This window comes from Ovis canadensis, chromosome 2 (assembly GCF_042477335.2).
Source record: "Ovis canadensis isolate MfBH-ARS-UI-01 breed Bighorn chromosome 2, ARS-UI_OviCan_v2, whole genome shotgun sequence".
Lineage (NCBI taxonomy): Eukaryota > Metazoa > Chordata > Mammalia > Artiodactyla > Bovidae > Ovis > Ovis canadensis.
The window spans coordinates 49,173,465-49,186,926 of NC_091246.1; the positions used below are offsets into that span (position 1 = coordinate 49,173,465).

The 13,462-nt window shown below is 38.6% G+C and overlaps 1 protein-coding gene across 2 annotated transcripts in view; it reads right to left on the minus strand.

The window, feature by feature from the left end:
• Positions 1–1,141: 1,141 nt before the first annotated feature.
• The window catches only part of TGFBR1 (transforming growth factor beta receptor 1), a 69,950-nt gene continuing 57,629 nt past the window's right edge, over positions 1,142–13,462 (minus strand). For both annotated transcript variants that reach the window (XM_069576071.1, XM_069576070.1), the window contains exons 7-9: positions 11,504–11,628; positions 10,379–10,509; positions 1,142–5,402 (exon numbers count right to left, since the gene is read on the minus strand). In XM_069576071.1, the coding sequence (XP_069432172.1) occupies positions 5,277–5,402; positions 10,379–10,509; positions 11,504–11,628 (382 nt within the window). In that variant the 3' untranslated portion in view covers positions 1,142–5,276. The remainder of the gene's footprint in view (positions 5,403–10,378; positions 10,510–11,503; positions 11,629–13,462) is intronic.

Below are 13,462 nucleotides of genomic sequence, written 5' to 3' on the forward strand. Positions count from 1 at the left end.
TCATTTTTCCATGTGTGCTGCTTTTTTCCCCACCTTTATTTTTGAGAGCTGGTTTAGTTGTATCCAAATCCTATCATTCTCGACAGCCTTTGTTTCCTTTCTCTTCTTTGAAATACTTAAGTTGCCAGTGTCCTATTATAATTCTGTTCTTTTGTATTAGGAAAGAAAATAGTCATCTTAAGTTTCTTTTTTTCCATCTCACATTAAGAACTTTTTCACAATGATTTAATATTATTTAATTGAATATTTTCTAACCCTTAAAAGTCATACATGACTGAGCCCTCGCTCTTATAACATCAAATTTTTCTACTCACTTTTCAGAATAGCTCCAATGTTTTCTAAGTTCTCAATTATGAAATAAAGCACAGAGTTGCAGGATCTGTCCATTGGACCATATAGGTAGTATCACTTTCTCCAAATCAGAAAACCCCAAGGGCTGAAGAGGTGATGAAAAGACAAAGCTAGTTCTGTTTTCTCTGAATCTATGATGTTTTAAAAGTAATCTCACTTTCTTCTGGAAAAAGCTCTACTTCTGCCTTTATTATGAAGAAAAATAAAATCGCTAAATCTGGTCTCTGAATTGAGGTGACTAGTCTTTAAGGCAAGAACAATCCAATCTGCAAAACCTCACCCAGAGTATGTTGTGGGCTTGGGGATGCCATCTCCCCTCTCTATCACTACTTCCTCAGTTCTCTTATCAGTCAAGTTCTCACTCTCAGGAGACTAACTGTTCAAACAAACTCAAAAACAAAAAACTTATTTCTACAAATTATTTCTCACAATCCTTAATTTAGGAAAAATTTGGAAAGAAGATGAAAACACTTTAAATTTTCTTTGGAAATCATTGAAAAACTTTAACACAAACTTAGCAGATTGCTGAGCCAGAGACAAAGCAGTTCACGTGTAGACATGTCACTTCGTGTCCACCAACAGATTAGCCACCCACAAGCATGTGGAAAGAAGCTTCTACACAGAAAGATGCACCCTTGGACAGGTGGGCAAGTCTCAAACGCACTCTAATACTGTAACTTGTACCGAGCAGTCATCCAAAGATTCTAGTCTGTATTTCTATCAGTTACATTTCATAATTGCAGGACTCTCTCCAATATACACCCTTTATTTTAAATTAAGCCACTAGCACTTGGGAAAAAAAGTAATTTATTTGCACTGCTTCCATTTTCCTACTGTAGTGTTAGGACTTGACATAGCATTATTCTTCTACCTCCTATTTACAGTTCATTCAGAATATTACTACAAATACAGTATACAATTTTTAAAAACTTATGGGGAACTGCAGTTTTTGTTTTCCTCACCTCTTTACAGGTTTCTCAAAATCATCCAACATAAGTGAAAGTTTATATGGACATTTTCTGTACACATCTTAAAGGGGCAGAGATTACAGTGATAAAGCCAAAAGAATTTGCACAAATACAATAAAATACAGAAAACAAAGTATAGATGTTATTTGGGGTACAAATATAAACAATACAGTACCATTTGAGTAATTTTGCAACATAATACTCATACTTTATAGAAATAAAACTGCAAACCCGGAGGATGCTCTGACAAATATTAAACATCATATATACAATGAGGTAAATGTACCTTGGTCTCTTGAGAGGTAATTTAAGTTTAAAGCAATTGACGTTTTGAAGCATCTCCTTGACATATAAAGAAATATCAAACACCCCATTCCATTGGCACAATGTGAAAAAGGGATATCAAAACACAGTTCATGATACTCAATTCACAAATCTTGTTTAAAAATAAAAACATTCACTGAAGTTCTTTTTAAGCTTTTAAGAAACTGGTTGAATGTTGTTAACCACTTTTTTTAAGTTTACAGTTACAAATAAGACTGCATAATAGGGTTAAAGGTTTAAATATACTGACAATCTTCAGAATGTCCTAGAAGTCCAGCATTTCCGGAGAGGGCCCATGGGAATCGCAGCATTCCAAAACAGACACAAGATGCTGCAGGACACATCATGAGCTATTTTTTAGAATCTCAAAAACGTCTGAACTGGCATTTTTCTGCCAGGCTGTGACAGAACCATTATTTGGACTCTCACCATCTGGAGCCAGAACACTGCCATGGCCAAGAAATAGTTTACTAACAATCGCTCTTTCATTGGAGGGGTAAAAATAAACTCTTGATATGACATGTCTAATGGGATCCTCATGTTGTTCTGAGTTTTAATTAGCACTTTGCCATCTTGTTTAACAAAATACTCTGTATGTGACAGTTCTTTAAGGTAGAGGGGGAACAAAGGTAACTCAGGCATGAGCAGCAGAATGGCCAAGTGACCACTGAAGTCTTTTAAGAATAGAAATTTGGAGTTCTTGCTGACCATGGCACTGTATCCTGACTCAAGGCACTTCCTGAGCACTATCATTACAGCATAACCACAGGCTCAGCTCTTTGGACCTTACCCTGTCCTATGGAAGATACAACTGGCCATTGCTTCTGGCACAGCTCCCACTGCCAGAGCTACCCCTTGCTGCCAGCCCACTCAGAGGCAGGACCAGCAGGAAGGCAGTTTGGGAGCGAGCGAGCTAAGGGTGTGAAGAAAAGACCAGGGATGCCTACACCCCAGTAAGCCGCATGCACCCCTCACCCCCGTCCCTCTGGGGGCACTGACAGACCACCTGCCTGAAGGTATACTTCAGCCAAGTTGAACCTTGGAAAGTGAGCATCTGAAGATAGTATAAACACAAAGGCTTGTGTTTTTAAATATATCCAGTCAAATTTTTCTGCAGGAACAGCCACAGCAATCATGATCCATAAATATTTTCAGTTACTTTCATTTCAATACTAGCCAATTGGGGTTTGTCAAACCATCGTTAGTCGGGGGGGAAAAAAAAAGGAATCAGCTAGCGTAACATGTAAACCCAATTTAGAACTAAATTCCAACTTTTAAAAAGTTCCCTGATTCATCAAAAGTAGATTTTATCCATTTAGGCTGAACAGTAAAATTGTAAGTCTTTTTTTTTACTTAATAAAGAATATCTTCAGCAAAAGTTGATTACCTTATATGAAACTGAGAAATCATGTATCACAACTTTAAATCAGACAAGAACTTTTGGTATGTTCTTAAAATTATATAAAAATAGTTTTAGTGATTACATGCATTGGTCCCCTGGATTTCATAAAGCAGATCTGGTAGGCTTGTAAATGGCCAAAAAAAAAAAAAAAAGAAAAGTAAAAGTACCTGATCATAGAGCTAGAGATTATTAAACAGGAAACGTAACACAATTATAAAACAAACCTCTCAAACTCACTCATTTGCTTTGATGAAATCATGGTAACTACAGAAAAAACTCAAATTTGGACTCAAAATATTAACCTCTAAACAATATTTTCCCCATGTTGTTTTTAAACACGTGAAATTGACACTAAATTCCTATGAAGTATCTCATTCATTCTAAAATTACTTTGGCTTTAAGACCAAATAGTCTTTAAAATTTATTCTATTTATAAGAAATAAGACGTTATCAGAATGCAGCTCAATCAGCATAAATGGCCACTATCTCTTAATGACCAAAATACTGTAAAGGTAATTATTCTGACCCTTTCATCAGGAAATTGATAGCTCTATAAGGACATCTTGCCTCACAGCTATGATAGACTTTCCTCCCTCAGATTAAGATCACAGTGATAAAGAGGACTTTGAAAAACTGTAAAAATCCTGCAAAGACTTTTAGCACTGGAAGTAAAACCAGTTATTATAAGCTACTTTCACCTTAATGTGAGAAGGCCATGACAGATTTGCTTTAAACACTTAATTTCACCATAAACATCTGTAAATGGAGAATCTATCCTTGGAATATGCCTTAGCTATCACTTTCCCAGATATTGAGGGTGCACCAAATTCACTCCATAGCCATATAAATTAGGCAGTTGCAATATCTGCACAGAGAAGGAAAGACTGAATTAGAAGCTGCCTTTCTCAAAGTGTAGTGCGACCTCAAAACCACACTGACTCTAACCTTAGCTACGAAGACAAAGTCCACAGAACAGTGACTCCTACACAACGGTGTGACTCTCAAATACCTGTTACTATTCAAATTATCAACTACCTTTACCTTCCTAGAAAAAAGCCTATTTAACATTAACCATATTCTAATTTTAAAGGTAATTCATTTCTTAAAAAAATAACACTGTCTTTGATCAGATAAAGAAAAAAATGGCTTACAGAATGCCACACAACTTTTCACAAGCAGCTAGACAAATTTTCCCTTTTAGAAAAATTTGTCTGTATGCTACAGATTTTAAGTTATTAAAGTACTATAAGCATCAAGAGTGCCACTTGATTTTTTTAAAGTGTACTTAGACAATACAATTAAAATGCAAAAACTGGATGAGAATACTTAATTATGACCATGATTACCATTTACCAATTAATGCCATTTCATTTCTTTAGTGGTTTAAGCACATTTTGGTAGGAGAAAGGCATTTTCAAAATGGAATACCAAAGAACATACCAGAAAAACTCTTCCAGAAAACAAAACAGAGTAAGTCTGGGTTATCCAGGTAAATAAACTTTTGAATTAAAACATGACAGGTTTAACACACAGAGAGACTTTAAGCAATTCTACTCATTTCCATTAGAAAGACACAGAAGTGGCACTTACTGGTATAGTACAATCCCATTTTGAAGGCATGTAATGTTCTGAATATGTGAAAGAACAATAATATACAAAATACAATTGCATAAATTATGTTCCTCACTACTATATGAGGTCATTTTTAGACTCAAGAGTTTATAGGTGTTAGTTTTAAGATCCTGAAAATTATAGAACAGTACATTCAAAGTCTAAATCAAAGAAACTCTTTAGTGGTTCAGAATCCTCTGAGAATGTACTAACCTAACCAGGAGAAATCACTTTCTTTAAAAATAAGAAATGTTTCATATAACTCAGCCATCCAGCTCCTTTACCCTTAAAGATGATCTTCAGCACAGCAGTTACCTAAAGTTAAGACCAGCAATCATTTAAAAAAACAAGTTCTGTGTTAATAAAAAATAAAGGTAGACTACACAACATTTTGTAACTGTCCTGGGAAAGAAGCGTTCATAGTGCACAGAAAGGACCCCACATGGCGGTTTCCTGGGTCTGAAGAAATCCTGGGATGTTTTAGTTCACCTTGTTACATCGTCATAAAAGGAAGCAATATCCTTCTGTTCCCTCTCAGTGAGGTAGAACAACTGACCTCCCAAATTAAAACCCAGGAGCAGATCTGAAGAAGAAGTAGAGTTCAGGCAAAGCCACAGAATTTACATTTTGATGCCTTCTTGCTGACTGAGTTGTGACAATGTTTTCTTAATCCGCAAAGCTGTAAGCCTAGCTGCTCCATTGGCATACCAACATTCTCTCATAATTTTAGCCATTACTCTCAAGGCCTACAAGAAAAGAAAAGAAAGATCATTAATGCATGCACCATGTTTCAACGACCTGGATAATAATCTTTCAGTTCAGTTCAGTTGCTCAGTCGTGTCCGACTCTTTGCAACCCCATGAATCGCAGCACGCCAGGCCTCCCTGTCCATCACCATCTCCCGGACTTCACTCAGACTCACATCCATCGAGTCGGTGATGCCATCCAGCCATCTCATCTACCTGTAAATTTTCTTTTTAAACGACATACAAGTATTTCTGTTTCAGCATTATTTGTAATAGCAAATGAGTAAAGATGACCTAAATTCCCATCAGCAGGATACTGGTGCCAGCAGCTGGAAAGCAGATGGACAAAGGAGGATTTACTTGGCAGCCTGAGAAACCTGAATCCTCAAAAGAGCTGTGCAAAGCAAAGAGAACCTGACTCACATGAAATGGCCCCCAAAACTGAGGAATTAACTTATATCCTGTATCCCTGGGGTGAAGTTCAGGGTAAAAATAGAATCAGCCAAAGAAGCTGGAAACCCAGATACCTGCCCTGCCCCAACTTCACACAGCTGGGTGACCATCCCACCCCATCCGAACAGAAGACAAGAGGTTTCAATCTGAGAGAGCAGAACAGATTCCCGTCTTGGGGAAATAAGGGCAAAATTCCACACTGACAACACACTAAATGCTAAGACAGTAAACTTTCTCCCCAGAACACGGCCAGTGACTTTACATGGTCCTCCAGGTAAGAGACCAGAAGAGTCTTCAGCCCAAGAAGAAAAGCCTAAAGAGAGACATCAGTGGTTCCCCAAGGAAGCAACCCAGTTACTTCACCCTTAGACTGCAGTGGAAGATAAGCTCCATTCACGTGCACAAAGCTTCCTATCAGCTTTCAGTGCTGCTTTTATACAGAGCATGAGCTTGATCGAACATTTCAGGAAAGTAATATGAAATGCAGACACTGACACAGAAAAAACACCTTGGAAAAACCAAAAGGCGTATAGAAGACAATATCAACAACCCATCATTAATATCTTCAAAGAGATTACTGATACTGGACTTGTCAATACTTTTTTGGGGTTTTGTTTGGTTTGGGGAAAGTTTTATGAAACCACAAGATAAACCTGAGTGATAATAATAAGACCAAAAGATATAGGCGGATTCCTTTCCCAGAAAGTAGAGAAAAGAAAACAAAGAGATGGGTAATAGGAAGAAAAACACAAGAAAATCAGAATGCCTGTTCAGGATGTCTACATTCATAACCAGAGTTGAAGAAAAAGAACGGAAAATGGAAGGGAATACTTGAGGAAAATTTCCTAGAAATGAACATTTGTTTTCAGGTAAAAATGACCAAGGGTTCAGGACATGCATAAAATCATCCAGCAAACTGAGTGCCATAATCCAGATGCCATCCTACATGCATCTGGTAGGATACACTAACAGACACAGCAGTGAACTAACAGACGACATTTCTGCTCTCACAAAGCTTACGTTATAGAGGGCTAGAGCATATAATAAATAAGCAGAATGCATGGACTGTCCGTGCTAAGTGCTGAGGAGAAACATCATTTAGGGAAGGAGATAAAATATGCCAGGGGGGGAAAAGTGCTATTTTAAATAGATTGACAGGTAACGTCTCACTGACAAGGTAACATCTGAGCAAAGAGCTGGAAGAGGGGGATAAATGAGCAAACCAAGAAATGTGAAGACATGGGATTCAGAAAGGCAGTCACCACAGAAGAGGCAAGAGAGATCACAGGTGAAAGGTGAGGGATATCCCAAGATGAAAGCTGGCCTAGAGCCAGACTGGCTTTTCAGACTGGAAAAGGTCAGAGGGCTCTGAAAAACACTTCCGTAGGCATCCTATCAGTTTCAAATTCTCAATGTGTTTCAGCTACTGAGGGGAGATTTGTAAAACCCAAGAAAAGTGAAAGATTAAGTTAGTGATACAAAACTAGCTAAATCGAGAGAAAATCTAAAATGACAGTGATGGCATTAATTCAACATGCTGCGACAGTAATTGCAACTTGCATGTATGTTTTTAATGTTAACTACTAACTTCATGCTTAATTAGCCATCTGTTTAATATTAATTTGCTCTAATTTGCTTATTGAATGAGTGCATGAATAATTCCAGTTTGTAGTGTCAAGATGAAATTTTTCAAAGACAAAATCTAGGCCAATTTCATTTGTTAAACATGCAGGTTCTGTGAGCACACAATATATTTTGTCTGGGCCTGCATACTGGATTTCATTGGAGGCAGCCAAGGAACTCTCTTGATCTCACAGGTATCTAATGAAGTCTGCTGCTGCTAAGTCGCTTCAGTTGTGTCCTACTTTTAAGATGTAAAATAAACTACTTAAGTGAACAGCTTTTTATTCTTCCTATACTACAAAACATCAACTCCAAAGGGAAATGCTTTGTTTTACCAATATTATAATAGTATCATAATAATGGTTGTTAACTCAGTTGTGTCTGACTCTTTCTGACTCCATGGAATGCAGCACGCCAAGCTTCCCTGTCCTTCACTATCTCCCAGAGTTTGCTCAAATTCATGTCCATTGAGTCAATGATGCCATCCAACCATCGCATCCTCTGTCACCTGCTTCTCCTGCCCTCAATCTTTCCCAGCATCAGGGTCTTTTCCAATGAGTCAGCTCTTCACATCAGGTGGCCAAAGCATTGGAGCTTCAGCACCAGCCCTTCCAATGAAAATTCAGGGTTGATTTCCTTTAGGGTTGACTTGGTTTGATCTCCTTGTTGTCCAAGGGACTCTTCAGCACCACAGTTCGGAACCATAAATTCTTAGGCACTCAGGCTTCTATGGTCCAACTCTCGCATCCATACATGACTACTGGAAAAACCATAGTTTTGACTATACAGACCTGTGTTGGCAAAGTGATACCTCTGTTTTAAATATGTTGTCTAGGTTTGTTATAGCTTTTCTTCCAAAGAGCAAGCATCTTTATTAATTTCATGACTGCAGTCACCATTCAGTGATTTTTGAGCCCAAGAAAATAGTCTTTCACTGTTCCATTTTTTCCCCACCTATTTGCCATGAAGTGATGATCCTGGATGCATGATCTTAGTTTTCTGTATGTTGAGTTTTAAGCCAGCCTCTTCACTCTCCTCTTTCACCTTCAACAAGAGGCTCTTTAGTTCCTCTTCACTTTCTGTCATTAGGGTGGTATCATCTGCCTATCTGAGGTTATTGGTATTTCTCCCAGCAGTCTTGATTCCAGCTTGAGGTTCATCCAGCCCAGCGTTTCACATGATGTGCTCTACACATAAGCTAAATAAGCAGGATGACAGTATACAGCCTTGACGTACTCCTTTCCTAATTTTAAACCAGTTTGCTGTTTCCATGTCTGGTTCTAAGTGTTGTTTCTTGACTGCATAGAGGTTTCTCAGGAGGCAGGTAAGGTGGTCTGGTATTCCTATCTCTTTCAGAATTTTCCAGTTTGTTGTGATTCACATAGTCAAAGGCTTTACTGTAGTCAATGAAGCAGAAGTGTTTTTTGGAATTCCCTTGCTTTTTCTATGATCCAACAGATGTCGGCAGTGTGATCTCTGGTTCCTCTGCCTTTTCTATATCCAACTTGTGCATCTGGAAGTTCTCATTTCACATACTGTTGAAGCCTAGCTTGAAGGATTTTGAGCATTACCTTACTAGTATGTGAAAAGAGTGCAATTGTGTGGTAGTTTGAACATTCTTTGGCATTGCCCTTCTTTGGGACTGGAATGAAAACTGACCTTTTCCAGTCCTTTGGCCACTGCTCAAAAAGTTTTCTAAATTTGCTGGCACACTGAGTGCAGCACTTTAACAACATCCATCATCTTTTAGGATTTCCATCACCTCCACTAGCTTTGTTTGTACTAATGCTTCCTAAGGTCCACGTGACTTCACACATCAGGATGTCTAGCTCCAGGTGAGTGATCACACCATCCTGGTATCTGGGTCATTAAAACCTTTTCTGTACAGTTTTTCTATGTATTCTTAATACCTTCTACTTCCATTAGTAAAAGCAATTAAGGATAAATAACATTTTTCTTATAAATTCTTTAAAAGTATAACTACAAAAGTATTTCTAAAACTTTTTGTAAAGAGCTGGGGTTGAAAAGCTCAGATACTGCTGAAAAGCAGTTTCCACAAATTCCTGATGAATAGTCATATGAGCAGTGAAATGAATAAAATATAAAATCATCTGAACCATCTTCACAATCATCCAAATCCCTTATTTTACAAAAAGGCATATTAAGGTCCCAAGAACTGAAGTGCTTTGCCAGAAGTCAGATTCTGAAACACATGGTAGCCAGGATCTAGAATATAGGCCTCCTGATTCCAGCCAGCACACAGCCCACTGTTCTGGGCTGCCCTGGTTGAAAGGTGGCTTTAAAATATACATATACATATACATATACATATATATATATATATATATAGTTTTTGGCTGTGCTGGGCCTTCATTGCTGCCCTGGCTTTTCTCTAGTTGTGGCACTTGGACTTCCCATTGTGGTGGCTTCTCTTGTTGCAGCCACAGGCTCTGAGGGCATTCGGGCTCCAGTAAGTTTCAGCCCCCGGGCTCTAGAGCTCAGTAAGTGGTGGTGCATGGGTTCAGCTGCTCTGTGGCCTGTGGGGGTCTTCCCAGATGAGGGATTGAACCCGTGTTAACTGCAGTGACAGGCGGATTCTTTACCATGGAGCCACCAGGGAAAGCCAGGAAGCTTTAGTTTAAAATGCAGGAGCCTTGTTTCACTGGCAGATCTAAACACTGCTCTAATAAACGGATGGCCACTCAAAATGTTCCATCGCCTTTGCAATGTGCTTGAAATTGAACATAAAAACCAAATTACTCTGTTTTTACTCATTGATATAATTAGCTATGAAAAAAGAATGGGAATTCTTCTGTTTTCCTTAAATAAAAGTAGCAAATTTCTACATACTAACCAGAAGCAGTTTAGAAAACTGTATAATATCCAAAATAAATACTCACTTCACAGCTCTGCCATCTGTTTGGAATATTTGGCCTTAACTTCTGTTCACAAACAACTTTTCTCATTTCTTCAACTGATGGATCGGAAGGTACAAGATCATAATAAGGCAGCTGGTAATCTTCATGAATTCCTACGTTGGTAAAGAATGTTAAAAAAACCTATTTTGAAAGGTTTACTCAGATAATGTCAGAACAATCTTTGACCAGACAGAAAAGGAACAGCTGGAAATCCTGTTACAGTGTCCCATTACTAAAACAGGTAAGTGGAACAGCCTGTTCTCTTATGCATGTCTGCATCAACAACCCACCTCGAGTCAGTACTAAGCCCATACTTTGAAACTAAATTCTGCAATACAATCAGCAAAGGCTGTTTTAATAATGGTTAACTATGAGTTGTGATGACCAGATAGACATTTTCTCCTAGAGCCCTAATGTGCGGGAAGTGAAAGCCTTTATTCTGCAAGTGCACAGCCTCAGCGGTAAGGGGATGTACACTCTCACTAAGGTGTGGATCCTACATGGCAAGCCTGAGGCGCAAGTCCCTTCCTCTACCTGTGTCTGTTAGTAACCTGTCCTATTTGCTACTCCACCCCTCACTGCCTCAAAAAAAAAACTAGTGCCTAGACCTGAGGCACTAGTCTCAGGTGAGCCTGGGTTCTCAAGGATAAGACTGTTTCTCCAGTAAACATTGAAAGTTCTCAATCTAGCACAAACGTACTTTAAAAAGTAATGCAATGACAGTGTATTTGCATATGTAATTTCCACTATCATGATGGAGAAAATCACTACAATCTCGGAGTAAAAAAAATCAGTTTGACTCTGGTACATGCTAAAAATAGCTTCCTGGGTGGCCTCACAAGCAGTCATTCATTCTAAATATCTATACTGCAAGATAACAAGGGGGTGGTTTCTATTGCTTCCCAAAATTCAAGTGGAACTAGAAACAGACCACACTGGAATAAAGCTGTGTATTAGGATAAAGCCCTGCACAAGGATAAAGCATGCTGTGTCATCTCTCTGGCACTCTCATTCGTCACTGGGTAAACAATTACATTCAATAAAAAAGACAATTCTTAGACAACTTTTGCTTGTGACTATATATTGGGGGAAGGGAGAGAAATTTACCGCCGATGGAACATCGTCGAGCTACTTCCCAGAATACTAGTCCCATTGCATAGATGTCAGCACGTTTGAAGGATTCAAAGTGTTTCATATTTATGGAATCATCTAGAACTTCAGGGGCCATGTACCTAAAAAAGAAGTCAGCACTTCATTTTATGCAAGAGTAACATTACTTTTTAAACTGTTTCATCTTTTACTCCTGGGCGGGGAGGTCAGGGGGGTGGGAAGCAATATTAACTTTGACCTTTCCTCCTTTCACTATGGTTCTGCTGCTTTTTAAATTAAAAAAAAATTTATTGAAGTGTCAGTCAGTTCAGTCGTTCAGTCACGTCCAACTCTTTGCGACCCCATGAATCGCAGCACGCCAGGCCTCTCTGTCCGTCACCAACTCCCAGAGTTCACTCAGACTCGCATCCATCGAGTCAGTGATGCCATCCAGCCATCTCATCCTCTGTTGTCCCCTTCTCCTGCCCTCAATCCCTCCCAGCATGAGTCTTTTCCAATGAGTCAACTCTTCGCATGAGGTGGCCAAAGTACTGGAGTTTCAGCTTCAGCATCATTCCCTCCAAAGAAATCCCAGGGCTGATCTCCCTTCAGAATGGACTGGTTGGATCTCCTTGCAGTCCAAGGGACTCTCAAGAGTCTTCTCCAACACCACAGTTCAAAAGCATCAATTCTTCGGCGCTCAACCTTCCTCACAGTCCAACTCTCACATCCATACATGACCGTGAAAAACCACAGCCTTGACTAGAAGGACCTTAGTCGGCAAAGTAATATCTCTGCTTTCGAATATGCTATCTAGGTTGGTCATAACTTTTCTTCCAAGGAGTAAGCATCTAAAAATTTCATGTAATTGAAGTACAGTTGACTTATAATATCGTTAATTTCTGCTGTTCAGCAAAGTCAGTTATATGTATATATACATTAGTTTTAAAATATTATTTTCCATTATTTATATAGATACTGAATATAGTTCTCTGTTCTGTACAGTAGGATGTTGTTGTCTATCCATTCTATATGTAACAGGTTACATCTGCTAACTCCAGCTTCCCACCCCATCCCTCTCCCAACACCCTCCCCTCTACCAACCACAAGTCTGTTATCCCTCAATCTGTTTTGCAGATAGGATCATTTGTGTCATATTTTAGATTTCACACATTAAGTAATACCATGCTATCTGTCTCTTTCTGACCTCACTTATTATGATAATCTCTAGTTGCATCCATGTTGCAGCAAATGGCAGTTTCATCTTTTTATGGCTGAGATGTATTCCATTGGATATATGCACCACATTGTATCAGCTCATCTGTCGATGGACATTTAGGTTGTTTCCATGTCTTGGTTATTGTGAAATAATGCTGCTGTGAACATAGGGGGTACATGTATCTTTTTGGATTAGAGTTTTTTCTGGATATATAGCCAGAAGTGGGACTGCTGGACCATATGGTAATTCTATTTTTCTCTTTTTCCATTGTTTTCTATAGTGGTTGTGCCAACTTACATTCACACCAACAGTGTTAGAGTTCCCTTTTCTCCATATCCTCTGTTGCATTTGTTATTTGTACAGTTTTTAATGATGGCCATTCTAACCAGCCACTCACTGCAGTACCTCACTGCAGTTTTTGTTTGCATTTCTCTAATAATTAGTGATATTGAGCATCTTTTCATGTGCATATTGGCCATTTGTATTTCTTCTTTGGAGAAATGCCATTTTAGGTCTCTTGTCCTTTTTTGATTAAGCTGTCTTTTTGTTGTTGTTGTTCTATGAGCTGTTTACGTATTTTGGAAATTAAGCCCTTATCAGCTGCATCATTTGCAATTATTTTTTCCGATTCTATAGGTTGTCTTTTCCTTTTTTTAATGGTTTCCTTTGCTGTGCTGAAAGCTTGTAAGTTTGATTAGGTCCCATCTGTTTCTTTACTTCTACTGCCTTGGGAGACTGACTTAAGAAAACACTGGTAT